General features: G+C 40.0%; 1 protein-coding gene across 1 annotated transcript in view; it reads right to left on the minus strand.

The window, feature by feature from the left end:
* Nucleotides 1–24,556, minus strand: part of LOC126333611 (sulfite oxidase, mitochondrial-like) — a 123,382-nt gene that overhangs the window by 84,265 nt on the left and 14,561 nt on the right. The window contains exon 2 of the mRNA XM_049996753.1: nucleotides 13,466–13,641. Coding sequence (XP_049852710.1) covers nucleotides 13,466–13,641 — 176 coding nt within the window. The remainder of the gene's footprint in view (nucleotides 1–13,465; nucleotides 13,642–24,556) is intronic.

Genomic DNA, 24,556 nt, shown 5'->3' on the forward strand with positions numbered 1-24,556 from the left:
TATGACTTATCTTAGAAAATAGATTAAGGAAAGGCAAACCTACGTTTCTAGCATTTGTAGACTTAAAGAAAGCTTTTGACAATGTTGACTGGAATACTCTCTTTAAAATTCTGAAGGTGGCAGGGGTAAAATATAGCGAGCGGAAGGCTATTTACAATTTATACAGAAGCCAGATGGTAGTTATAAGAGATGAAGGGCATGAAAGGGAAGCAGTGGTTGCGAAAGGAGTGAGACAGGGTTGTAGCCAACCCCCAATGTTATTCAGTTCGCTATATTGAGCAAGCAGTAAAGGAAACAAAAGAAAAATTCAGAGTAGGAATTAAAATCCATGGAGAAGAAATAAAAACTTTGAGGTTCGCCGATGACATTGTAATTCTGTCAGAGACAGCAAAGGACCTGGATGAGCAGCTGAACGGAATGGACAGGGTCTTGAGAGGAGGATATAAGATGAACATCAACAAAAGCAAAACGAGGATAATAGAATGTAGTCAAATTAAATTGGGTGATACTGAGGGAATTAGATTAGAAAATGACACGCTTGTAGTAAATGAGTTTTGCTATTTGGGGAGCAAAATAACTGTTGATGGCCAAAGTAGAGAGGATATAAAATGTAGACTGGCAATGGCAAGGAAAGTGTTTCTGAAGGAGAGAAATTTGTTAACATCGAGTATAGATTTAAGTGTCAGGAAGTTGTTTCTGAAAGTATTTGTATGGAGTGTAGCCATGTATGGGAGGGAAACGTGGATGATAAATAGTTTAGACAAAAAGAGAATAGAAGCTTTCGAAATGTGGTGCTACAGAATAATGCCTAAGATTAGATGGGTACATAACATAACTAATGAGGGGGTATTGAACAGAACTGGGGAGAAGAGGAGCTTGTGGCACAACTTGACTAGAAGAAGGGATCGGATGGTATGACATTCTCTGAGGCATCAAGGGATCACCAATTTAGTACTGGAGGACAGCATGGAGGGTAAAAATCGTAGAGTAAGATCAAGAGATGAATACACTAAACAGATTCATAAGGATGTAGGTTGCAGTAGGTACTGGGAGATGAAGAAGCTTGCACAGGATAGAGTAGAATGGAGAGCTGCATCAAACCAGTCATCGGACTGAAGACCACAACAACAATGACATAAAGACAAACATAAGAAACAGTCACATCTCATTCATAGTAGTTACCATGTTTTGGCACAGAAAATGCTTTTCTATTGTCGGAACAAGTTAAAAGTTTGTTATTTTTGCTGTCTTCACTGTTTCGTATTACTTTCATTGATACCATACCTCTAACCTGAAGTACAATTTGATGTTCTTTTTGGCGAGATAGAGAAATCACTTCCCTTTTCAACTTTCCGGTACAGGGGGCATACTTCAACATGACAGACTAAAACTAGCACTTCACAAAAGCATGAAAGTAGACTAAAACAAAGAGGGAAATCTGTATGTACCATCTGCAGACAATATTTTAGTGAGCACTACTCTCATTGGCCTAGGGGTCATTGGAAGAAACTCAAATGAAGTTTGATTGGGGAGGAGGGGAGGAGGGGAGTGGTAGGTTGGTGCAGTGGAAAAGTTTCACCCATTGTGTGCAGTGCAGTTGATGCACGATTCTCATTGATCACCTCAGGAGTAACAATGTTTTGTAAAAGCTTATTTATGAGGATGCTCATATTCAGATGTGGAACTTATTTTCATGAATATAAAATTAAATTACAGCAGTGATTACTACTATTGTTATGCTGCAAATAATGGCAGCATTGAGAACTGATTTTATGTACATTGATGTGTGCCAATAGATTCCGAACGGAGCTGGTGCTGTAAAAATGTGAAACTATATTTACCATGCTTGCCAACTTCTGCAAGGTTCTTAAAAACTTTTTTGTATGATATGCATATGTGAAAAAAAAATAAAAATTTATCGCTATGAATATTTGAAAAACTCGTAAATCCAAAGATTAATAATATTAAATTTGAACTTCCCCCATGATCAAAAATAATTAACATTCAATGCTCAAACCACTATCACAATGCACTCCGTCTTCAGGCCACAAGTGGCCCATCGAGACCATCCGACCGCCGTGTCATCCTCAGCTGAGGATGCGGATAGGAGGGGCGTGTGGTCAGCACACCGCTCTCCCGGTCATTATGATTGTTGTCTTTGACCGTAGCCACTACTATTCGGTCGAGTAGCTCCTCAATTGCCATCACGAGGCTGAGTGCAGCCCGAAAAATGGCAACAGCGCATGGCGGCTGGATGGTCACCCATCCAAGCACCGGCCACACCCGACAGTGCTTAACTTCAGTGATAACACGGGAACCGGTGTATCCACTGCGGCAAGGCTGTTGCCCCTATTACAATGGCTCTGTGATAAAATAGTGCCTTCTAGTGGCATTTTTGGAATTTCCTTCTGTTTTGCCTTTGAAACTAACCTGCAGGCACATTTCTGCACCACAAAAATAGGAAAAAAGTAATCTGTTCTCTCAAAGATCATTATTGTTTTCATTATTTGTAGCTTCTAGTTTTTGTAGTGTAGCTTAACATGGCCTACAGTGCCACAGTTGCATAATTTTGAATGGAGTAATGCAGTCAATCATATGCTTATTTCTTTGTCTGCCAACTTGTAGTGAAATAGCGTCAGTGACCATCACAGCATAGTTACTCATGTTTGTGTTTTTGGTACTGATAATCCTTGTCCAAAGGCAAAAAGGCAATTTTTTTTTATTTTACTTATTTTGTTTACTGTTCTCATTCAAGTTTTAATAGTAGGGCTGTGCCTGTAGGAGCAGTTGGCAACAATTTGTGAACAACTGATGATGCTGTTGGCCATGGTCAGCCATTTTCAAGTTGCTCCTCGGTGTGTTCAAGTTGCTCCTCGGTGTGCAGCAGCAGTGGTGAAATTGACATGTCACATGGGGCACCTCAAGTATAGCTTGTTTCTTCCATGGGCTTTGCTGCTGAGCCATCTTCATTTGTACCCCACACAAGGGAACTGCACTCATGTAGAGTGAGTAGCAGGTTGTAACCCAATTTTGTTGGGGGGGGGGGGGGGGGGGGGAGCAGGTTTGCAGGACCTCCAATGCAGATGTTTTATGGAGCCCCTCAGGATACAACATCCAGGGCTGGACAACAGTCAATGTGGTCAGTATGTAAAAACAGATTAGATGTCATGGGAGGGGGAGTACTCACTGCAATCAACCAATATATTCTGTCTACTGAGTTTGAAATTGAGTTTGACTGGACACGAGTAACCAAACTTGGTGAACCCAAGTTAATCATCAGACATTTTGATCCACTATCTGACTCCACTGCAACAGTTATAGAATCATTCACAGAAAGTCTACACTCAGTAAACAGATGTACTCTGTTCATGCATTATTAGTTGCAGGTGATTTTCACTTACTATGTACAGAATGGTACATCTATGGATTCACTGCAGGTGGTACAGAAAGGCATTCTTATGAAGTAGTTCTGAGCAAATTGTCTGACAACCGTCTTGAACAGCTAATTCAAGAACCCACACACAACAGAAATATTTTAGATCTTGTAGCTACAAACAGGCATGATGTTACTGACAGCGTCAGTATAGAGACGGAGATTTGTGATGATGATGTCATCATAGTGATGATGGATGCTTAAGTCAATAATTATGTCAACAATTAGAAGAGTTTTTGTTCTGTAAAGAACAAATAAACTGTTGTTAGTATCCTTCTTAGACAAAAAATGAGCATCATTTAGTTCTAATGTGATGGATGTAGAGGAATTATGGGCAAAATTTAAACTTATTAAAATGTGTACCAAGTAAGTGGATTAAGGATGGAAAAGACCCACTGTGGTTTAATACACTACTGGCCATTAAAATTGCTACACCACGAAGATGACATGCTACAGATGCGAAATTTAACCCACAGGAAGAAGATGCTGTGATATGCAAATCATTGGCTTTTCAGAACATTCACACGAGGTTGGCGCTGGTGGCGACACCTACAACGTGCTGACATGAGGAAAGTTTCCAACCGATTTCTCATACACAAGCAGTAGTTGACCGGTGTTGCCTGGTGAAACATTGTTGTGATGCCTCGTGTAAGGAGGAGAAATGCGTACCATCACTTTTCTGACTTTGATAAAAGTCAGATTGTAGCCTATCGTGATTGCGGTTCATCGTATCACAACATTTCTGCTCACGTTGGTTGAGATCCAATGACTGTTAGCAGAATATGGAATCAGTGGGTTCAGGAGGGTAATATGGAACGCCATTCTGGATCCCAATGGCCTCGTATCACTAGCAGTCAAGATGACAGTTATCTTATCCGCATGGCTGTAACAGATTGTGCAGCCACGTCTTGATCCCTGAGTCAACAGATGGGGATGTTTGCATGACAACAACCATCTGCACGAACAGTTTGACGACATTTGCAGCAGCATGAACTATCAGCTCGAAGACCACAGCTACGGTTACCCATGACGCTGCATCACAGACAGGAGTGCCTGCAATGGTGTACTCAGCGATGAACCTGGGTGCACGAATGGCAAAACGTCATTTTTTCGGATGAACCCAGATTCTGTTTACAGCATCATGATGGTTGTATTCGTGTTTGGCGACATCGTGGTGAACGCACATTGGAAGCATGTATTTGTCATCGCCATACTGGCGTATCATCCGGCGTGATGGTATGAGGTGCCATAGGTTACACATCTCAGTCACCTCCTGTTCGCATTGACGGCACTTTGAACAGTGGACATTACATTTCAGATGTGTTACAACCTGTGGCTCTACCCTTCATTCGATCCCTGCAAAACCCTACAGTTAAGCAAGATAATGCATGACTGCATGTTGCAGGTCCCCGTATGGGCATTTCTAGATACAGAAAATGTTCGACTGCTGCCCTGGCCAGCACATTCTCCAGATCTCTCATCAATTGAAAACATCTGGTCAATGGTGGCCAAACAACTGGCTTGTCACAATATGCCAGTCACTACTCTTGATGAACTATGGTATCATGTTGAAGCAGCATGAGCAGTTGTACCTGTACACGCCATCCAAGTTCTGTTTGAATCAATGCCCAGGTGTATCAAGGCCGTTATTACGGCCAGAGGTGGTTGTTCTGAGTACTGATTTCTCAGGATCTATGCATTCAAATTGCATGAAAATGTAATCACATGTCAGTTCTAGTATAATATATTTGTCCAATGAATACCCGTTTATCATCTGCATTTCTTCTTAGTGTAGCAATTTTAATGGCCAGTAGTGTAACAAAATTTGGAAAATGCTGAGGAAACAGAGATTGTTGCACTCTTGATTCAGAAATGTCAACAGATACAAGTTAGCAGAAATTCATGTGTGTATAAAAAAATGGATGCATGATGCATACAACTTCCACCATCATACATTGGTGAAAGATCTTGCCAAGAATCTGAGAAAATTCTGGTCCTCTTAAGAATGGTAAGTGAGCTGGAGGCTTCTACTCAGTCTCTCATTGATCATCCTGGTGTGACAGAAAAGGACAATAAGAGGAAAGCTGAAGTTTTAAATTTCATGTTAAACCACTTTCTTGTTTTATCTTATATGGAAACTTGTCATTGACCTTTCTTTGCACCAGAGTACATAACTCCACTCAGAACCTTAGACAAAGGGGAGAAGTCAACATGAAAATAATTGCACCAGAATACATAACTCCACTCAGAACCTTAGACAAGGGGGAGAAGACAACATGAAAATAGTTTTTATCTCTTGCACAGTGACTGCAAAAGTCACTGTTCAGTTCAAACTGATTTTTGTTATCAGGAGCAGATTTTCTTAAAGAGTAACTATGTTGGGAAGTTAGCATAAGAATTCCAAGTTTCTTAAAGAGGTCACTGAAAGATATGTAGTTATCTGCTTTAGACAAAATTCTTACTGGGCACGTATGCTGAATTTACTTATTTACGTAATTTGTATTGCCAAGAAAATAATTCCATAAGACAATAGGGAGTGAAAATAAGCCTACACTCTCACCCTTAAGTAAAGACAATGACAGATACTTCCAAGTGCAATGCATTTATGGGAAAAGGTCATAACAACTGATGCAATGGGAATTTCGCTTTGCCATGCACTTCACAATGGTTGACTGTGTATAGATGCAGATGTCAAAGGATACTTGTAATCTGGATGAACTCCAAGGAATTTTATGTGACTAAGCTGTAAATAATGTGAAATTAATTTGGAAGGTGTAGAAAGGATTGACTTGTAAATGGCCTTCACTTTGAATAACCTTGAAAGAGCCAAGACAGATCTTTATCTCCTCATAAATAAGCCTGGGGACCATAGATATACAACTTGACGAAATCATCCAGTCAAATGTTGAGATGGTTCCTACTAACGGGCCATAGCTGACACCTTGCCCTTTCCTTACACATTATTAAGACTTACAAAACACCGAGTGGGGTGGCGTTGTGGTTAGCACACTGGACTTGCATTCAGGATGACGATGGTTCAAACTCGTCTCCGACCATCCTGATTTAGGTTTTCTGTGATTTCCTTAAATTGTTTCAGGCAAATGCCAAGATGGTTCCTTTGAAAAGGCACAGTTGATTTTCTTCCCAAACCTTCCCTAATCCAAGCTTTTGATCTGTCTCTAATGACCTCGTTGTTGACGGGACATTAAACATTAATCTTCTCCTCCTCCTCACAAAATGAAGTACATTCTTACATTGTATGATTCTTGTCATGATCATTGTTTTCAGTGTTGCTTTCTATATCTGCATGTAACCTACATCTGTATTATACAAGCTATCTTCAATTCTGACATTTCATAGTTCCATGTTATGTTATTTTGTTTTCTTTCAGTAAGTTATGTGTTGAAGTGATTCGAGAATTACTGTGTACATTCTAGAACCACTAAGTCTTGTACCATCTCGAATACATGATATTCTAGATATGAGTGTGGGATGGTAGAATACTACCCACTGTGTGTCACATGTTTGTGTGTGCAGGTTTAAAGTCAGTCGCGAGAAGAAAGTAGATGCAGTGGTCAAACAGCACCAACAAATATTTGTCGGGCAATCCATAGATGTTTTAGAGGATGAACCATGAAGTTTTTATGCAGCTCTGTTTCTATTGTGTCATTGACTATTGTTATGTGAAAGAAGAACACTTGAATAAAGTAATCTTGTGGACTCTTTATCCAGCCTTGTTAGAGGCCAGACCTATTTTATGATGCATGTGAAGTAGAGTCATGGTTCTTAAGCCAACTCTTTTATAAATGTAATTAAATTTGTTTCTGACTTTGGACATAGTGAGTGACTTACTGGAATTCGAGTATAATGTCTTCTTCTGGAGACTAGAAATCTACTCTGTAGGAATCAGCATGGGTTTCGAAAAAGACGATCGTGTGAAACCCAGCTCGCGCTATTCGTCCACGAGACTCAGAGGGCCTTAGACACGGGTTCACAGGTAGATGCCGTGTTTCTTGACTTCCGCAAGGCGTTTGACACAGTTCCCCACAGTCGTTTAATGAACAAAGTAAGAGCATACGGACTATCAGATCAATTGTGTGATTGGATTGAGGAGTTCCTAGATAACAGAATGCAGCACGTCATTCTCAATGGAGAGAAGTCTTCCGAAGTAAGAGTGATTTCAGGTGTGCCGCAGGGGAGTGTCATAGGACCGTTGCTATTCACAATATACATAAATGACCTGGTGGATGAAATCGGAAGTTCACTGAGGCTTTTTGCAGATGATGCTGTGGTGTATCGAGAGGTTGCAACAATGGAAAATTGTACTGAAATGCAGGAGGATCTGCAGCGAATTGACGCATGGTGCACGGAATGGCAATTGAATCTCAATGTAGCGAAGTGTAATGTGATGCGAATACATAGAAAGATAGGTCCCTTATCATTTAGCTACAAAATAGCAGGTCAGCAACTGGAAGCAGTTAATTCCATAAATTATCTGGGAGTACGCATTAGGAGTGATTTAAAATGGAATGATCATATAAAGTTGATCGTCGGTAAAGCAGATGCCAGACTGAGATTCATTGGAAGAATCCTAAGGAAATGCAATCCGACAACAAAGGAAGTAGGTTACAGTACGCTTGTTCGCCCAATGCTTGAATACTGCTCAGCAGTGTGGGATCCGCACCAGGTAGGGTTTTTTAGAAGAGATAGAGAAGATCCAACGGAGAGCAGCGCGCTTCATTACAGGATCATTTAGTAATTGCGAAAGCGTTACGGAGATGATAGATAAACTCCAGTCGAAGACTCTGCAGGAGAGACGCTCAGTAGCTCGGTACGGGCTTTTGTTAAAGTTTCGAGAACATACCTTCACCGAAGAGTCAAGCAGTATATTGCTCCCTCCTACGTATATCTCGCAAAGAGACCATGAGGATAAAATCAGAGAGATTAGAGCCCACACAGAAGCATACCGACAATCCTTCTTTCCACATACAATACGAGACTGGAATAGAAGGGAGAACCGATAGAGGTACTCAGGGTACCCTCCGCCACACACCGTCAGGTGGCTTGCGGAGTACGGATGTAGATGTAGATGTAGAATTCATATGTATAAGGAAAGTGAGAATTTTATTCTGTATGGAGTTCAAATATATTGTTGGTTGACAAAAAATAAAGTTCGCGTATCTACTTATTTCATGAGTAGAGAGAGAGGCTTAAATATTTCTGTACCTAGGATCATTCTAAGGAAAAGAAGAAAATAGAGTTTTCCAGCAGCCAGCTAGCCAGCAAAGAAGATCGGCTGCGAATCTCAAGTAAGCCGCCTCGTATAAAAGAAGTGGGAAGTTTGTACATCTATTTCACGCTTTAAATTGGCATCAAAAACGTCAGAATGTGGTTACCTGTGTGAAAGGACCCAAGAAAATGGGAATTTTAAGTCAAAAACTAGAGAAGAAGTTGTTACGTGGTGCCCTAACAACCAAACATAACACAACAAGAGATTTACGCTGAGACATTGGAATATGTTCAAGTATCCAATGAAGCAAAATTTGAATGAAAAATGGTGAAGACATGGAAAATTCACAACTATAAACAGCAAATAAGATTTTGACACATTTGTCTAAGAATAAATATGCCGCGTAGAACACTTCAACCAGGAAGATCCTGTACAGAGAGTACACAGCTCTCAGACACATCGCAGGGATGTAGATGCAGAAACCAACATACATCTGACGCCGCTGGCACCAGCTGCTGTTCACGCAATGAGACTTCTACACTGGGTGAGTGTGAAACAGAACTTCATTACTTCAGTACAAAGTGGTACAAACTGTTGAGTGAACTTTTATTGTGTAATTATAGTATTTAAAGTTAGTTTTAAATGATTACTAGGGCTAAAGCATATAAAAGCATGGACAATATACAACAACAAGTTGTGGACACTCAAGAACCAGCTATGGCTATGAAAGTTAGTAAAGAAAAGCCAGACTGGGTTGAGTTGATAATTTTAATTAAAGCTCAGAGTCTCCAATCAAATGCTCAGCATGAGACTCTAACAAAATAATTACGCTTGGTAAATTCTCAGTTAAGTACCCAGAGTGAAGGTTTAAATGCTCAGAGTCTTAAGTTAAATGCATTAGATTCACAAATAAATACCAAGACTGAAGTTTTGAGTGCTCACAGGAAAACTCTAAACATTAAAGTGACAAATCTAGGTTTGCCAAATGCCAAAGTCAACATGCAAAACAAAGAATTTAGAAATCTATGCGAAGGCATGGGTGCTCTTAAGACTGAATTTATGCCTTAAATAGTAGAGTAGAGAATTTAAAAACAGATTTAAAGAACGAATTGACTAATTCCTTGAGCATTCATGTATATCAAATGTTTACTGACCTTAGTCAGAAGCAGAATAACAATTTCCAAAATTTATCAAAAAGGTTAGAATTTAACATTGAGGACAGATTTAATAATGTGGAATCTGAAATTAATGAAAAGTTAGGATCTTTTGAAAATGTGTGCAATGTTATGTTTAATGCTGTGAAGCAGAGATTGAATACTTTGAAAGAGAGTGTAGATAAGAATAATGAATTAATACCAATTATTCAGTCGCAAATTACTGGTGTCAGTACACGAGTAGATAATGTAAGAAGAAATTTCAAAGAGAAAATAACAAACTCTGATACCATAAATATAAGTAGTTTGGAAGAAAAATTTGAAGAAATTATAGATCGAAAAGTTACCGAGAGAATAACCTCCAGAAATTTATCGCCTATTCTGTCTTCCAAACTTAGTGATACAAGGAAGGGTATAGACGACTTGCGGAGAGAATTCAAGCTTATTCAGGATAAAGTAGAACAAAGAATAATGTCACCTGATATGGTATTAACTGATTTAAAATGGAGAGCTAATTCAGGGCTACCTAGACAGTTCCCTAAATTTAAGCGAGATGGAGATGTACACCCAACCTATTTCTTAAAAAGGTTTAACCAAGCATTACCAAAAAAATTGGGAAGATTCTAAGAAGATGGAATTTGCTGTTGGGTACCTTCTAGGGGAAGCCTCAGAATGGGGTACAGTAAGTATTGAGAATTTTCCCTCTTGGGAGGACTTTCAAAAGAAAGTTAAAGAGAAATACTAGTCTGCCAGTGCACAAAAAAAAAAATTAATATCAGATCCATGGGACCCAGGCGGAGTCATCTATCCACCAGGGACATTAACATTCTGAGTAAACGGGCGAAGTGACAACCGTCGGATCCCGAGCTGTTTTCGGTGTTCTTTCCAAGTAGTTTTCTGCACCCAATTCCTTTAAAATCTAAAATTATCATATAATCTTATTGCTTAAAAAACCAGATATGACCATAAAATAGAGAACAACTTAAGAAAATCACAGAAATAAAGTGATATCCAGGCAAAATAAATTGACTAGAGTATTATATTTGTTGAAAATATAAGATGTGACTAGCTGAATAACTGTCATACTGTAGGGTATAGATTTTCTATTTTGTGTAGAGTATTTTATACCTTTTATGAGATGTGATATAGATGGGAGGGTTTGTATAAATTTTGAAAGGGGTGGGTATTGAAGATAAGAGCATGATTCACACGAACAGATCATGATTCACACGAACAGATAAATCATGACTAACACAAAACACACAGAACACCTTTCAAACAACCCTTGCAAACAAGTGTGCCTGATTCTTCATCATTTGCCATTTCCAGAGGGTTGCTAGGATTTCCTTTGGGGGACTCAATGGTGGATGTGTGACAACTCGATTCTGTAGGAGACAATTTAACACCAAACCTCCCCCGGTGTCCTAGGGAAAGGGGTTTCCTATCTTTGGCTCTATCTTCTTTCTCTTCTTCAATCCTAGCACCCACATCTATTTTTTCCTTTCTTACTTCTCATTTGAGGACCTGTCTATTTTTCCCTCTGTCCATACTCATAAACTTCTATTGCTGAAGTCCTTCCTTATTTCTGTGGTTTCTAATAACCTACATTTTATCTTTATATAAGGCGGCTGAAGCATCAGACTACACAAACACACATCTGCATATACACAAGTATACACTTGGACACAAACATTCAATTACAGACTACAAAGCCTGTCACGATGTGAGAACTGCCAAGTGTTGCACGGGAAAATGTGGATACATCTAGAAATATGTACACAAATAAAGGAAGCTATGACAGTTATATATGAAATATATAAACTAAGAAAGAGGCATGAGCAAAGAGAGAAAATGAAAGCTGATCAATAAGAAATGTCAGTATAATAAATACTCTAATGAATTGAAGGATAGTGGGACATGAATATTATATATTGACATAGTATCTATTTAAAGTATAGAAGTTGATAAGTAGAGGAGGACTCTAGGGAGTAAATGATGTATTAAAGCTTAAGGTACATTTATATTTTTACCAGAAAATACTTAATTATATTATACATAGAAATGTATATTATGGTAATGAACTGTGAGGCCTACTCAGAAAGGATAAGGGCACCATATCCGGCATTCACTAAGTATAAAGGGAAGACGTATCTATGTGGAGATAGGATGGTCTGTGGCCTAAAGAATAGAGATGTTTTGTAAGGGGCATACCTACCAGAATCGAAAGAGGAAGTGCTCTCATAAGGTCAACCCACAAGCAAGGAATAGGTGCTGGTCCTTGGAGAAGGGGACAGTATCATGACTTAAGTTACAAATTTTATAGGAATTATTCTGGAAAGTGTAAACTCTATGAATGACTAGCATTATTATGTTTTATAGAAATAAATGAGAGTCAAAAGAACACTTTTACTTCACCCAGAGTTCCCCCAGGCTACAACTAATGAAAATAGTACATACTAAGAAAAAGATAGTGCAAAAAGACAAAAACAGAAAATAGATTACTCATGTGTAATAAACACCTGAAGTTTTCAATTGAAAAAGAAAATAAAGAAAAGAGAAAAAGTCCTCACAATTCCTGAATATTAGTAAAGCTGACTAAAGCCATGATTAAATGCTCATATCTTAGTGTCAAAGTAAAATAAGAATGAATAGCGAAACAGTAACCGAAAGATTGTTCACAGTTATTCAAAGAAAATAAATATATGCTGTTGAAATATAAAATGTTATTATGTGTGACATTAGTTGCATAATGATTGTGATTTGAGAATGTCTGTGTAAATTCTAGAACATCTCAGCCTTCTACCGTCTTGAACACATGATATTCTAGTTATGACTGTGGGATGGTAGAATCCTACCCACTGCGTGTCACATTTTCGTGTGCGCAGGTTTAAAGTCAGTCCCGAGAAGAAAATAGACGCGGTGGTCAAATGGCACCGACAAGAACTTTTCAGGCAATCCATAGATGTTTTAGAGGAAGAACCATGGAGTTTTTATGCAGCTCTGTTTCTATTGTGTCATTGACTACTGTTATGTGAAAGAAGAACAGTTGAAAAAGTAATCTTGTGGACTCTTAATCCAGCCTTGTTAGAGGCAGGATCTATTTTATGACGCATGTGAAGTAGAGTCATGGTTATTAAGCCAACACTTTTATAAATGTAATTAAATTTGTTTCTGACATTGGTTGCAGCGAGTGACTTATTGGAAGTCATATTTGTATGAGCAAAGTGAGAAGTTTATTCTGTATGGAGTTCAAATATACCATAACTTGATGAAAAGTAAAGTTTGCGTATCTACTTATCACAAGTAGAGAGAGAGGCTTAAATATTCCTGTTCCTAGCATCATTCTATGGAGAAGAAGTCAAGAGAGTTTTCCAACAGCCAGCTAGACAGCAAAGAAGATCAGCTGCAAATCTCAAGTAAGTGACCTTGTACAAAAGAAGTGGGAAGTTTGTACATCTACTTCACGCTTTAAATCAGCATCAAAAATGTTAGTGTGCCAACTATATCATGATATTCTACCACTGACAGACAGATGCAACTGTATGAAAACAAAATAAAATAGACTCTAAGGTTTATGTAACATGGGTACAGCAAACACTTAAGAAAGACTATCATGTAAAATAGTCTAGAGTAAGTCAGGTGGTATACCTCTGTAATTGCTGTATAGACCCCATGTTGCTGTAATTCCCAATGCAGCAGCTGCTATCTTGAGAACATATTTATTTTCTTTCGGTTTGTATCCTCCACTCAAAAATCTCAACAACTGTTTCTTGTCAGCTCCAAGGGCTTCACACGACTGTTTCAGTAGTTGATAGGAATGGATGCTGTTGCAAAAGAAAAGAAAAAAATACAATTGATCTTTGTGACTATTTTAATGAAAATTTCCTACACTCCTTTCATTCAGTTTACAAATTGGCACTGTATCACTTCAGTGATAAAACACCTAGCATAAGAACACACAATACCACAGGTAGGTAGAAATGTTTCGCTGCAGAAAAGTGCAGAGCATTAGCAGCAAACTTCAATATCTAGTTCAATAATGAATACAAGTAAACAGCCATAGGTTTGTGATGCTCTGAAAGTAGGCAACAATAATAACTGTGAAGAATGTATGGTTTATAAAAATGTACTCCTATAATGAATATGACAAGTAAAGAACAAAAATAAATAAATAACCTGCATAAACATAAGCATATAAATAATAATTTGAACTTGAGATTCTGTAGCACTGTCATGCTTCATGACAACAGTCACACAAAGTAAGTCTACCGTGTTGTTATGGCAGTCATGTTCAGTAAACCAATTGCTCTGTAACTCTCAACCGTATATTTAAAACACCCACACAACACACACACACACACACACACACACACACACACACACACGGAGGTGTTGAGAAAATGGCCTCATAAGAAAGGATGCTTGAGACATCGAACTATGAATGACTGTCACAAACTTTATAGACATTTGGCAGTTACTGATCAGACTCCCTTACCTGTAGAGGACTCACAAAGATGACTGTTGAAGTGTTGGGTTGGGTTTTATGGGGGAAGAGACTAAACTGTGGAGTCATCGGTCTCATCAGATTAGGGAAGGACGGGGAAGGAAGACGGCCTTGACCTATCAAATGAACCATCCCGGCATTTGCCTGGAGTGATTTAGGGAAATTATGGAAAACCTAAATCAGTATGGGATTGAACCATCGTCCTCCCAAATGCAAGTCCAGTGTGCTAACCATTGTTCCATCTCGCTTGGTGATGGCTATTGAAAAGCCAGTTATTGGAAAAAGTTTTAACTTTCCTAGGCATGGTGCTGTTTAAACTCATATGATAACAGGTGCTTTAATGAGCTGTAAATTATGTATTATTCCTGATAAAGCATGAGGTACAACAAGTAATATAATATTTGCTTGAGGATTTGCCACCATTTTTCAGGAAACCTGAAGCCACTACTTCCAATGAAATTAAATCATTTCTTGGTTATTTCTAAGGTATATCGTACTCAAAAAAGTTTGAACCATTTTGGTTTCATTCTTTGTAATTTACTGCCAACATACATAAAAAGTCTGAAGAAGGAAACTGCTTTTAAAGCAGAGTTAAAAATATTTCTTGTTGTGTAGTGTTTCTACAGTCTAAGCGAAAATATTAGTTACAGAAATACCAGGCCCTCATTTCTTTTTGTGTTTTTTTTTTAACCTTTAAGCAAATATACCGTCTATGCTGGTATGTATTTCAACAAGAATGTTTTTGCTTTTGGTATCCTGTTTTCTCTGTTTCAAATGAAATGCAATTCACATCTTCAGAGAAGGAAATCAGTTGCAACAATAGTTGTGATCGATATAATGTTGACAGGTGTTAGTGTGTTTATTTTTCAGGAGTTTAATATAACAATGTTTCTGCTGTAACTAACAAATTTGTGTGTGTGCAACTTCATAGCTCATGCATGACGTCTGCACTTGATTCGGCTACTAGAGGACACTCAGCCTACTAGTACGACTGTAGTTACATGCACAGCCTGCCGGCTGCACCCCATGTTAGAACTAATGATTATATAGGCTACAGCAAAAGACTCCACTGGTCACTTGTGTGTTGTCTGTATATGTACTTTGTGTCTCAAGTGTTCATTCTTTTTCATCTAATAAAGTTCCAGTGTTAGTACACTTTGGCGATAACTATGGTGTTCGACTCCACATGTGCCACCTCAGTCATTGGTCCTATGATCTCAATTTCCATAGAGGCAATGCTTAACTCTCTTTTCGAGCAAAAGCAGGAACTGTCGGTTGTTATTTCCAGTTTAATGACTAACATGCAGCCCTACCAATAATATATCCAGTCCTGTTCCCTGTATACAACAATACAGCAGAAGACTGGGACACTTATGAAAAATGCCTGCAACAACATTTCAAGGAAATTGGTGGTAACAGATGTAAACTTGAGCAAGGCTCTTTTTTGTCATGGATCTTACATAATGTGAATCTGTTGTTGTGTCAGTTTGCCTCCTTACAAGAATGTCCCAATCTTTCTTTTGATCAGCTGTGCAAGTTACTTTCTACCTTTCACTTGTAAACGTACTCACGTTACTGCTGGTTGTGTGGAGTTTTACCATTGCCAATAGCAGCCAAAACAGTAATATAGGGCATGGACAGCAGAACTACATGGATTCAGTCATTGTTATTTTGTGACAAATGTGCAGACCAAATGATCAATCATATGCCTTGGTGCTGGTAGGAAGCTTGAGAGCAAGCTCTACAGTGTCAAAATCCTGTGCTTATAGGAGTATTAAACACAGCTCAGTCATTTGAAGTTTCAGAAATCAGTTCCTCTCAACCTTCCCAGCCTTCTATCAGTTCACAAGGTAACAAAGAAGCTATTGCAGCACAGTCCAACAGATGTCTCAGCAACCTATAGGTTCACAAGAACAACAGTCCATATCACAGACACAAGCAGACATATTTAAAGGCCTTTAAATATGTCTGCTTGTGTCTGTGTATGTGCGGATGGATATGTGTGTGTGTGTGTGTGCGAGTGTACACCTGTCCTTTTTTTCCCCTAAGGGAAGTCTTTCCGCTCCCGGGATTGGAATGACTCCTTACCCTCTCCCTTAAAACACACATCCTTTCATTTTTCCCTCTCCTTCCCTCTTTCCTGACGAAGCAACTGCCAGTTGTGAAAGCTCGTAATTCTGTGTGTGTGTTTGTGTGTTTTGTTCATGTGCCTGTCTGCCGGCACTTTCCCGCTTGGTAAGTCTTGGAATCTTTGTTTTAATATATTTTTCCCATGTGGAAGTTTCTTTCTGTTTTATTTACATCATATATATATATATATATATGATGGGATTTACCAAATGGTTGCTTCTTCAGGAAAGAGGGAAGGAGAGGGAAAGACGAAAGGATGTGGGTTTTAAGGGAGAGGGTAAGGAGTCATTCCAATCCTGGGAGCGGAAAGACTTACCTTAGGGGGATAAAAGGATAGGTGTATACTCGCGCGAGAGCGCGCGCGCGCGCCCACGCACACACACACACACACACACACACACACACACACACACACACACACACACACACACACACACATATATATATATTCTGTAATTCTGTGTGTGTGTTTGTGTGTTTTGTTCATTGTGCCTGTCTGCTGGCGCTTTCCCGCTTGGTAAGTCTTGAAATCTTTGTTTTTAATATATAACTATCCATCCATACATATACAGACACAAGCAGACATATTTAAAGACAAAGAGTTTGGGCAGAGATGACAGTCGAGGCGGAAGTGCAGAGGCAAAGATGATGTTGAATGACAGGTGAGGTATGAGTGGCGGCAACTTGAAATTAGCGGAGATAGAGGCCTGGTGGAAAACGAGAAGAGAGGATATATTGAAGGGCAAGTTCCCATCTCTGGAGTTCAGATACGTTGGTGTTGGTGGGAAGTATCCAGATAACCCGGATGGTGTAACACTGTGCCAAGATGTGCTGGCCGTGCACCAAGGCATGTTTAGCCACAGGATGATCCTCATTACCAACAAACACTGTCTGCCTGTGTCCATTCATGCGAATGGACAGTTTGTTTGCTGGTCATTCCCACATAGAAAGCGTCACAGTGTAGGCAGGTCAGTTGGTAAATCATGTGGGTGCTTTCACACGTGGCTCTTCCTTTGATCATGTACACCTTCCAGGTTACAGGACTGGAGTAGGTGGTGGTGGGAGGGTGCATAGGACAGGTTTTACACCGGGGGTGGTTGCGAGGGTAGGAGCCAGAGGGTAGGGAAGGTGGTTTGGGAATTTCATAGGGATGAACCAAGAGGTTACGAAGGTTAGGTGGACGGCGGAAAGACACTCTTGGTGGAGTGGGGAGGATTTCATGAAGGATGGATCTCATTTCGGGGCAGGATTTTAGGAAGTCGTATCCCTGCTGGAGAGCCACATTCAAGGTCTGATCCAGTCCCAGGAAGTGTCCTGTCACAAGTGGGGGCACTTTTGGGGTTCTTCTGTGAGAGGTTCTGGGTTTGAGGGGATGAGGAAGTGGCTCTGGTTATCTGCTTCTGTACCAGGTCGGGAGGGTAGTTGCGGGATGTGAAAGCTGTTTTCAGGTTGTTGGTGTAGTGGTTCAGGGATTCAGGACTGGAGCAGATTCGTTTGCCACGAAGGCCTAGGCTGTGGGGAAGGGACCGTTTTATATGGAATGGGTGGCAGCTGTCATAATGGAGGTACTGTTGCTTGTTGGTGGGTTTGATGTAGTATGACAGCTGCCACCCATTTCCATATGGCTCTTACCCTTGTAACCGCCCCCGGTGTAAAACCTGTCCTATGCACCCTCCCACCAACACCTACTCCAGTCCTGTAACCCGGAAGGTGTACACGATCAAAGGAAGAGCCAAGTGTGAAAGCACCCACGTGATTTACCAACTGACCTGCCTACACTGTGACGCTTTCTATGTGGGAATGACCAGCAATAAACTGTCCATTCGCATGAATGGACACAGGCAGACAGTGTTTGTTGGTAATGAGGATCACCCTGTGGCTAAACATGCCTTGGTGCATGGCTACATCTTGGCACAGTGTTACACCGTCCGGGATATCTGGATACTTCCCACCAACACCAACCTATCCGAACTCCGGAGATGGGAACTTGCCCTTCAGTATATCCTCTCTTCTCGATATCCGCCAGGCCTCAACCTCCGCTAATTTCAAGTTGCCGCCGCTCATACCTCTCCTGTCTTTCAACAACTTCTTTGCCTCTGTACTTCTGCCTTGACTGACATCTCTGCCCGAACCCTTTGCCTTTACAAATGTCTGTTTGTGTCTGTGTATGTGTGGATGGATATGTGTGTGTGTGTGTGTGTGTGTGTGTGTGCGAGTGTACACCTGTCCTTTTTCCCCCTAAGGTAAGTCTTTCCACTCGCAGGATTGGAATAACTCCTTACCCTCTCCCTTAAAAGTGTGTGTGTGCAAGTGTATACCTGTCCTTTTTTACCCCTAAGGTAATTCTTTCTGCTCCCAGGATTGGAATGACTCCTTACCCTCTCCCTTAAAACCCAAATCCTTTCATCTTTCCCTCTCCTTCCCTCTTTCCTGATGAAGCAACCGTTGGTTGCAAAAGCTTGAATTTTGTGTGTACGTTTGTGTTTGTTTGTGTGTCTATCGACCTGCCAGCACTTTCGTTGGGTAAGTCACATCATCTTTGTTTTTAGATATATTTTTCCCACGTGGAATGTTTCCCCAGTCAGTCAGCCCCAATGTGATGGACCTAACACAAGTTTTTCAGTTTCACAACCAACAAATTGCTACTTTGATGACGATGGTACAACATCTGGCTGTACAAGCTGTGTCGGCCATCCGACAGACAAACGGACCAGACTGACAAATGCTGCACCAACATACCACCATTCCGGCAATTTAACAACACCGAAGAGGAATGGCTTGAATACCTGACACAGTTCCAAGAACATTGTGATGTTCATTAAGTTCAAGGTACTGTAAAGCTACAATACTTTCTTTCGATTGTGGGGTCCCAGTGTCCAGCTTAATACAAAAATTGTTCCCAACTGCGTCTCCCAACGAACTCAGTTTGAGCGAAGAAATCACTGCATTAATCAAATACTATGACCAGCAAGTCCAAGTGGCTGCAGCCAGATATCAGTTCTTTCACTTGCAGAAAAAGTTGGAACAGATGTATTGTCAGTGGTGCACAGAATTAACGGGCATGACTAAGAAGTGCAAATTTAAGTGTAGTTGTGACAACTTTTACAGTGATTTAATGATCAGAGATGCAATAACATTCAACATCGCAGATAGTAAAATATGGGAAGAGATCCTAAGTACTTTGATCCATCACTTCCTGAAGTAATCCTGAAGTACTCTGATCCATCACTTCCTCAAGTATTACAAATCTTAGAGCAATATGATTAGGGTGCCATAGCGACCGATAAGTTTGACCAGGCCTCAGTTTGTGGGGCTGAGTAGCCCCTTGCTCACGACCACCCCAAGCAGTCACAACAATGAGCATCTACACAGCCATGTGGACAGCCACATAAACAGATAAATGGTCCTATGAACTTAGTGAAGTCTTGCCCTAGATGTTTTGCTTGCCATTAAAGACAGGATTGCCCATCACATAACGTAACATGTTACACATGTTGAAAAAAAGGCCATGTCCAAGCAGTTTGTTTCCAATGGCACAAAAACGCCAGTTTTCCCGCTCCCAGCAAAAAAAAGGTTCATGCACATGCAGTGAACGTTGTGTTTTCCAAATCTACAACAGGTTCTGACAAAAGTATGATTAAGTTTGCACCTCATTCTCACCCTAGTGCTGTGCAATGACATTCTAACAAACTATTTGTCTCATTACACATTGCTGGCCATCGTGTGAACTTTCAGTTAGACACAGGGGCCTCAATAACTTTGCTAGATTATGCCTCGTATAAACAGTTAGGCTCACCGTACCTTTTTAAATCTAGCAAGCACCTCACTGCTTACAACAGACAGGAAATTCCAGCACTTGGATGGTGTAGTTCACCTGCCACTTTTCAATCTCATGCCAGGACAGTGAATTTTACTGTATTGAAATCAAGAGACAGTGAAAACATATTCAGTTTAGATGCCTTTGATTTGTTTGGCCTTGGCATCCACAACAATGTACTTTCAGTCTCTACATTTGCACCAAAAGACAGTGTCACTAACTTGCTTAAAGAATTTCCTGAACTATTTTCAGAATGAATGGGAAAAGCAAATAACTTTATTTCACATGTTACATTGAGAGGCAATGCATGGCGTAAGTTTTTTCATGTTGGCCTCACTCCAATTACTTTAAGAGACAAAATTGCCAGTGAATTGAAAGAATTGCAAGATAATGGTGTAATTGCTCCCATTCAGGCTAGTCAGTGGCCACTAGTTGTGTGGCCTAGACCTTCTGGTCACATTTGTATTTGTGTTGACTTCAAGTCTACAGGCAACCCACAGACAGTAGTTGGCACTTATCTGTTGCCTCGTCCTGAGGAACTCCTGGACAGGCTTGGTGATCAGCCTGAAATAACCAACTATACACAAGAGGAACATTTATACCATTGGCCAAAGAGAGATATTCCAGAAAGAACTGATATTAGAGAAGTGACAAATATTAAACCTAACTACCAGACTTTTACAATGACTACTGCTCCAACAAAACTCTTTCAAAAACTGCTGACAAATGACTTTCTGGAAACTTTCATATTTCAAACTGATCTCTCCGTTGCACAGAAATCCAACAGCAAGTGTATCCAACCAGCTGAAAGGAAAGAAATGAAGAAATTTATAGGAATCATCATGGTTGTGAACACTGTGAAAATGAGTAGTTGTAGGATGCACTGGAGTCCAGCAGTGCCACAAACTTATGATTACTGCATTGATAGTATTGATAGTGATAAAAAAGTAGTCACTGTCAAATAGGATGATATTCATCTGATACATATGTGAGCAAGCTGGACAGGTATTCAGGCGATAGGACAATACAACAGGTACGACCACAAAAAGAAAGAGAAGATCTCCATAGCTAGGCCTGCAGTAGTAAATAACTACAATGAATTGATGGGAGGCATGGATAAAGCACACTTCCTTCCATTCTTCCACAAGATAAAGATCAAGAGCAGAAAATGATACTTATGCCTTGAAAATGGTACTTTTGTCTGCCCCACAACATCCTGACACTGCGCCTGTTTGCAGTCTAGTCCCTGCACACTCCACCAGACAACATTCATCTCTCCCCCCATCTCTACCCTACTGTCACATACCCTTCCCTGCCCTCTCCAGATTGCTGCTTGCATCCCACATTATAGTTGCATTCTGGCCAGATATGCTGGAGCTGGGGGTTGTGTGTGCTGTTTGTGTGTGTGGTGTGAATGATTTGTGTGTCTGTTTTACTGATGAGGGCTGTGGCCAAAAGATTTATGTAAGTGTCTTTTAATTGTGCCTTTCTGCGACCTGATGTGTCTCCTTTACGATAAGTATCAATCTGTCTTTTCCTGCTTTGTTGATATTTCTACCTGGAGTTTCCATTGTTGGTTTATTAAGTATTACAAAGGATGAAATAATGAAGAATCAGCAACTCTGAGTTTAAGGTTCTTGTCACAGAAGATGATGATGTATTCAAAACCATCAAAGTTGTTCTCAACCACAAGATTGTTTTGAAAACTACAGTGCTTTGCTAGGCCTAGGATACGGAGCATTCTTGCCTTTCTCTGACCTTTAAACTAGCATACCCAGCCAGCTACAAGATGATGCAATTCAATATGGACTCTTAGCTACAGTCCTACTTTCCATTTAACAAATTAACATATCATTGACAGAGGTGCAACAAGAATCAAGTAACAGAAAAAAACTGGAAATTGAACTCCAGACCTATGGACCTGTAGTCTGATCCTTACCCATTTACCCATACAATATTACAAAATGGGACAAAACCAAGCCTGATATGCAACAGAAGCTGAATGGCTGAAATGCTATATTCAGGTAATTAGATATCTGCACAAACAACTCCAAAGCAGTAGTCTACTTATTAGTAAATGTGTGTGTAGTAACCAACCATCTATAAAAATTCGAATTAATGTTCACAATGAAGAATAGTTTTAACATCTCAAGAGAAATTTTCTTTCATAAAGGAGCTCCCTTAGATATCAAAATTAATACGCTGCAGAAGGTCCTCTTCAACAGTTACAACATATAGTCTAGAAACCAACATAAATATTACCAAAGTGCAAGCGGTGACGATGAAGTACTTAGGAGCTGTGCTTCAGAAAACAAGGAGGTCAAAAATAAAAATGTTCATGATACACCATTTGTCCAACAGAAACGACTTCTTGGTGAGTTCTGCATTGCAAGACTGAAATTATTTGGTCATTTCAAAAAGAATGAACCTACAAAGAACAGCTCCTCGATGCTGGCCAAGAGGGCAGAAAAGAGAGGATGGGTCTATCAGATTATGAATGATGTATTAGTCGGAGGTCCAGACATGTAGCAAATTGTGGACAAAAATAACTACTTTGACAGAAATAGGTGAAGAGGGATAATTCACTCCACCTGGTACATTGGACTTGGTTCAAGATGATATGCCTGCCTGAAAGATACAAACTGAACCAATTATAGGACACTCCACAGATACCACACCCATATAGTTTCTTAAGCAGCAGATTGTGGCTGACCAGACCAAAGACTTTAAATAAACCTAATACAGAAACTCCATCTGAAAAGGTCTCATAAGGCCCAATGATACTGACCAATCGGCATGTCATCCTCTGGCAATAGGCATCACTGCATGCCTATATGGAGGGGCATGTGGTCAGCATACAACTCTTCTCATCACTATCCGTTTATGTAACCAGAACTGCTACTTTGTCAAGTAGTTCCATAACTGGTCTTAGAAGGGCTGAATACACCCCACTTGCAGACCCAGATGGTGAACCATGCGAGTGCCAGCCAAGCCAAGAGTGCTTAACTTCAGTGATCTGATGGGAACTGGTGTTACCACTGCTGCAAGGCTGTTGGAAAATCTAACACAGCCCACATTTTAATTAATTTTGTTTCACAACATTAAAGAGACTTGTCCTTAGTTTTATATGTTCTGTGTATTCAATATGGGATAATTTTCTGAGGAAATTCTACAACCAGTTAAAGACTTAATTCTTCAGGAGAAAATCATTAGAAATGTGTGTGCTGCCATAAAAATTAGTCATTTGGCCCATCACTTAAGAAATTAAAAATACTAACACTTCAATCATTGGACACTTTTAAAATTTTTATTTTTGTGTACAATAATAAATATAATCTTTAAAATTCCAAGCTTAAGCAAAGCTACGGTACTCGTCACACAGAGAACTTGAAACTTCCCTCACACCACTTAAAGCTTTATGCTTAGACTCCAATGTACGTAGTGCTAAAAATTTATAACAAACTGCAAGGTAGGAACATATTAATCATGGACCTTTGCTCTCTGAAAAGATTACAGCACTTCAGCTGAAAGTAAAGCACCAGTAGGAATGCATTAGACATGTCTGGAACAGTAGAGAGAACATCCATCATGCTATGAAAGACAATCACGACCAACGATCAGGTCAGCATCATCATGTTACATGCAGAAGGCTTGTGAACCAGGGAAGCTGATCAATGTGTGCACCAGACTCAAACTGATGTGGTGTGGACATGGAATCAGTTCCTGTTGACAAGCAGTATTGAGGATTCCAGAACTAAATTCAGCACTCTAAGAGGCTGCAGGATGTCATGTATTACATCAGACTGTTTGGAGGCAATTGTGTGGTGTGTAATCTCCATTCCCAATCACCGTGGCGAACACCACATCGTACTCAACAATACTCTATGACAGATGAGCAAGAAAATGTGCAGACTGGACATCCTAGAATTGGTAACAGCTGTTGTTTATGGATAAAACTTGGCTCTGTTTGTGGCCTGATAAATGTAGATAACATATATGGGGACAACCCGGTAATGTTGAAAGCCTCCAACACTGCATCTCAAATGGGCAACAAGGTGCTGGTGGAGTGATGTCCTGGGGGAGCGTTATACTGGCCCACCGTACACTTCTTGTGGTTGTTGAGGGCAGTCTTACTGGTTTATAGTACAGGGACAAGGTTCTGCTATCAATAGTGGGACAATTTTGTCAACATTCTGGTGACAGTTTCATCTTGATGGATGATAACTCAGTTGCTTATCATGCTGTTCTTGTGGACATGCATGCTAGGATCAACAGAATAGAGTGGGCT

Source organism: Schistocerca gregaria, chromosome 1 (genome assembly GCF_023897955.1).
Source record: "Schistocerca gregaria isolate iqSchGreg1 chromosome 1, iqSchGreg1.2, whole genome shotgun sequence".
Lineage (NCBI taxonomy): Eukaryota > Metazoa > Arthropoda > Insecta > Orthoptera > Acrididae > Schistocerca > Schistocerca gregaria.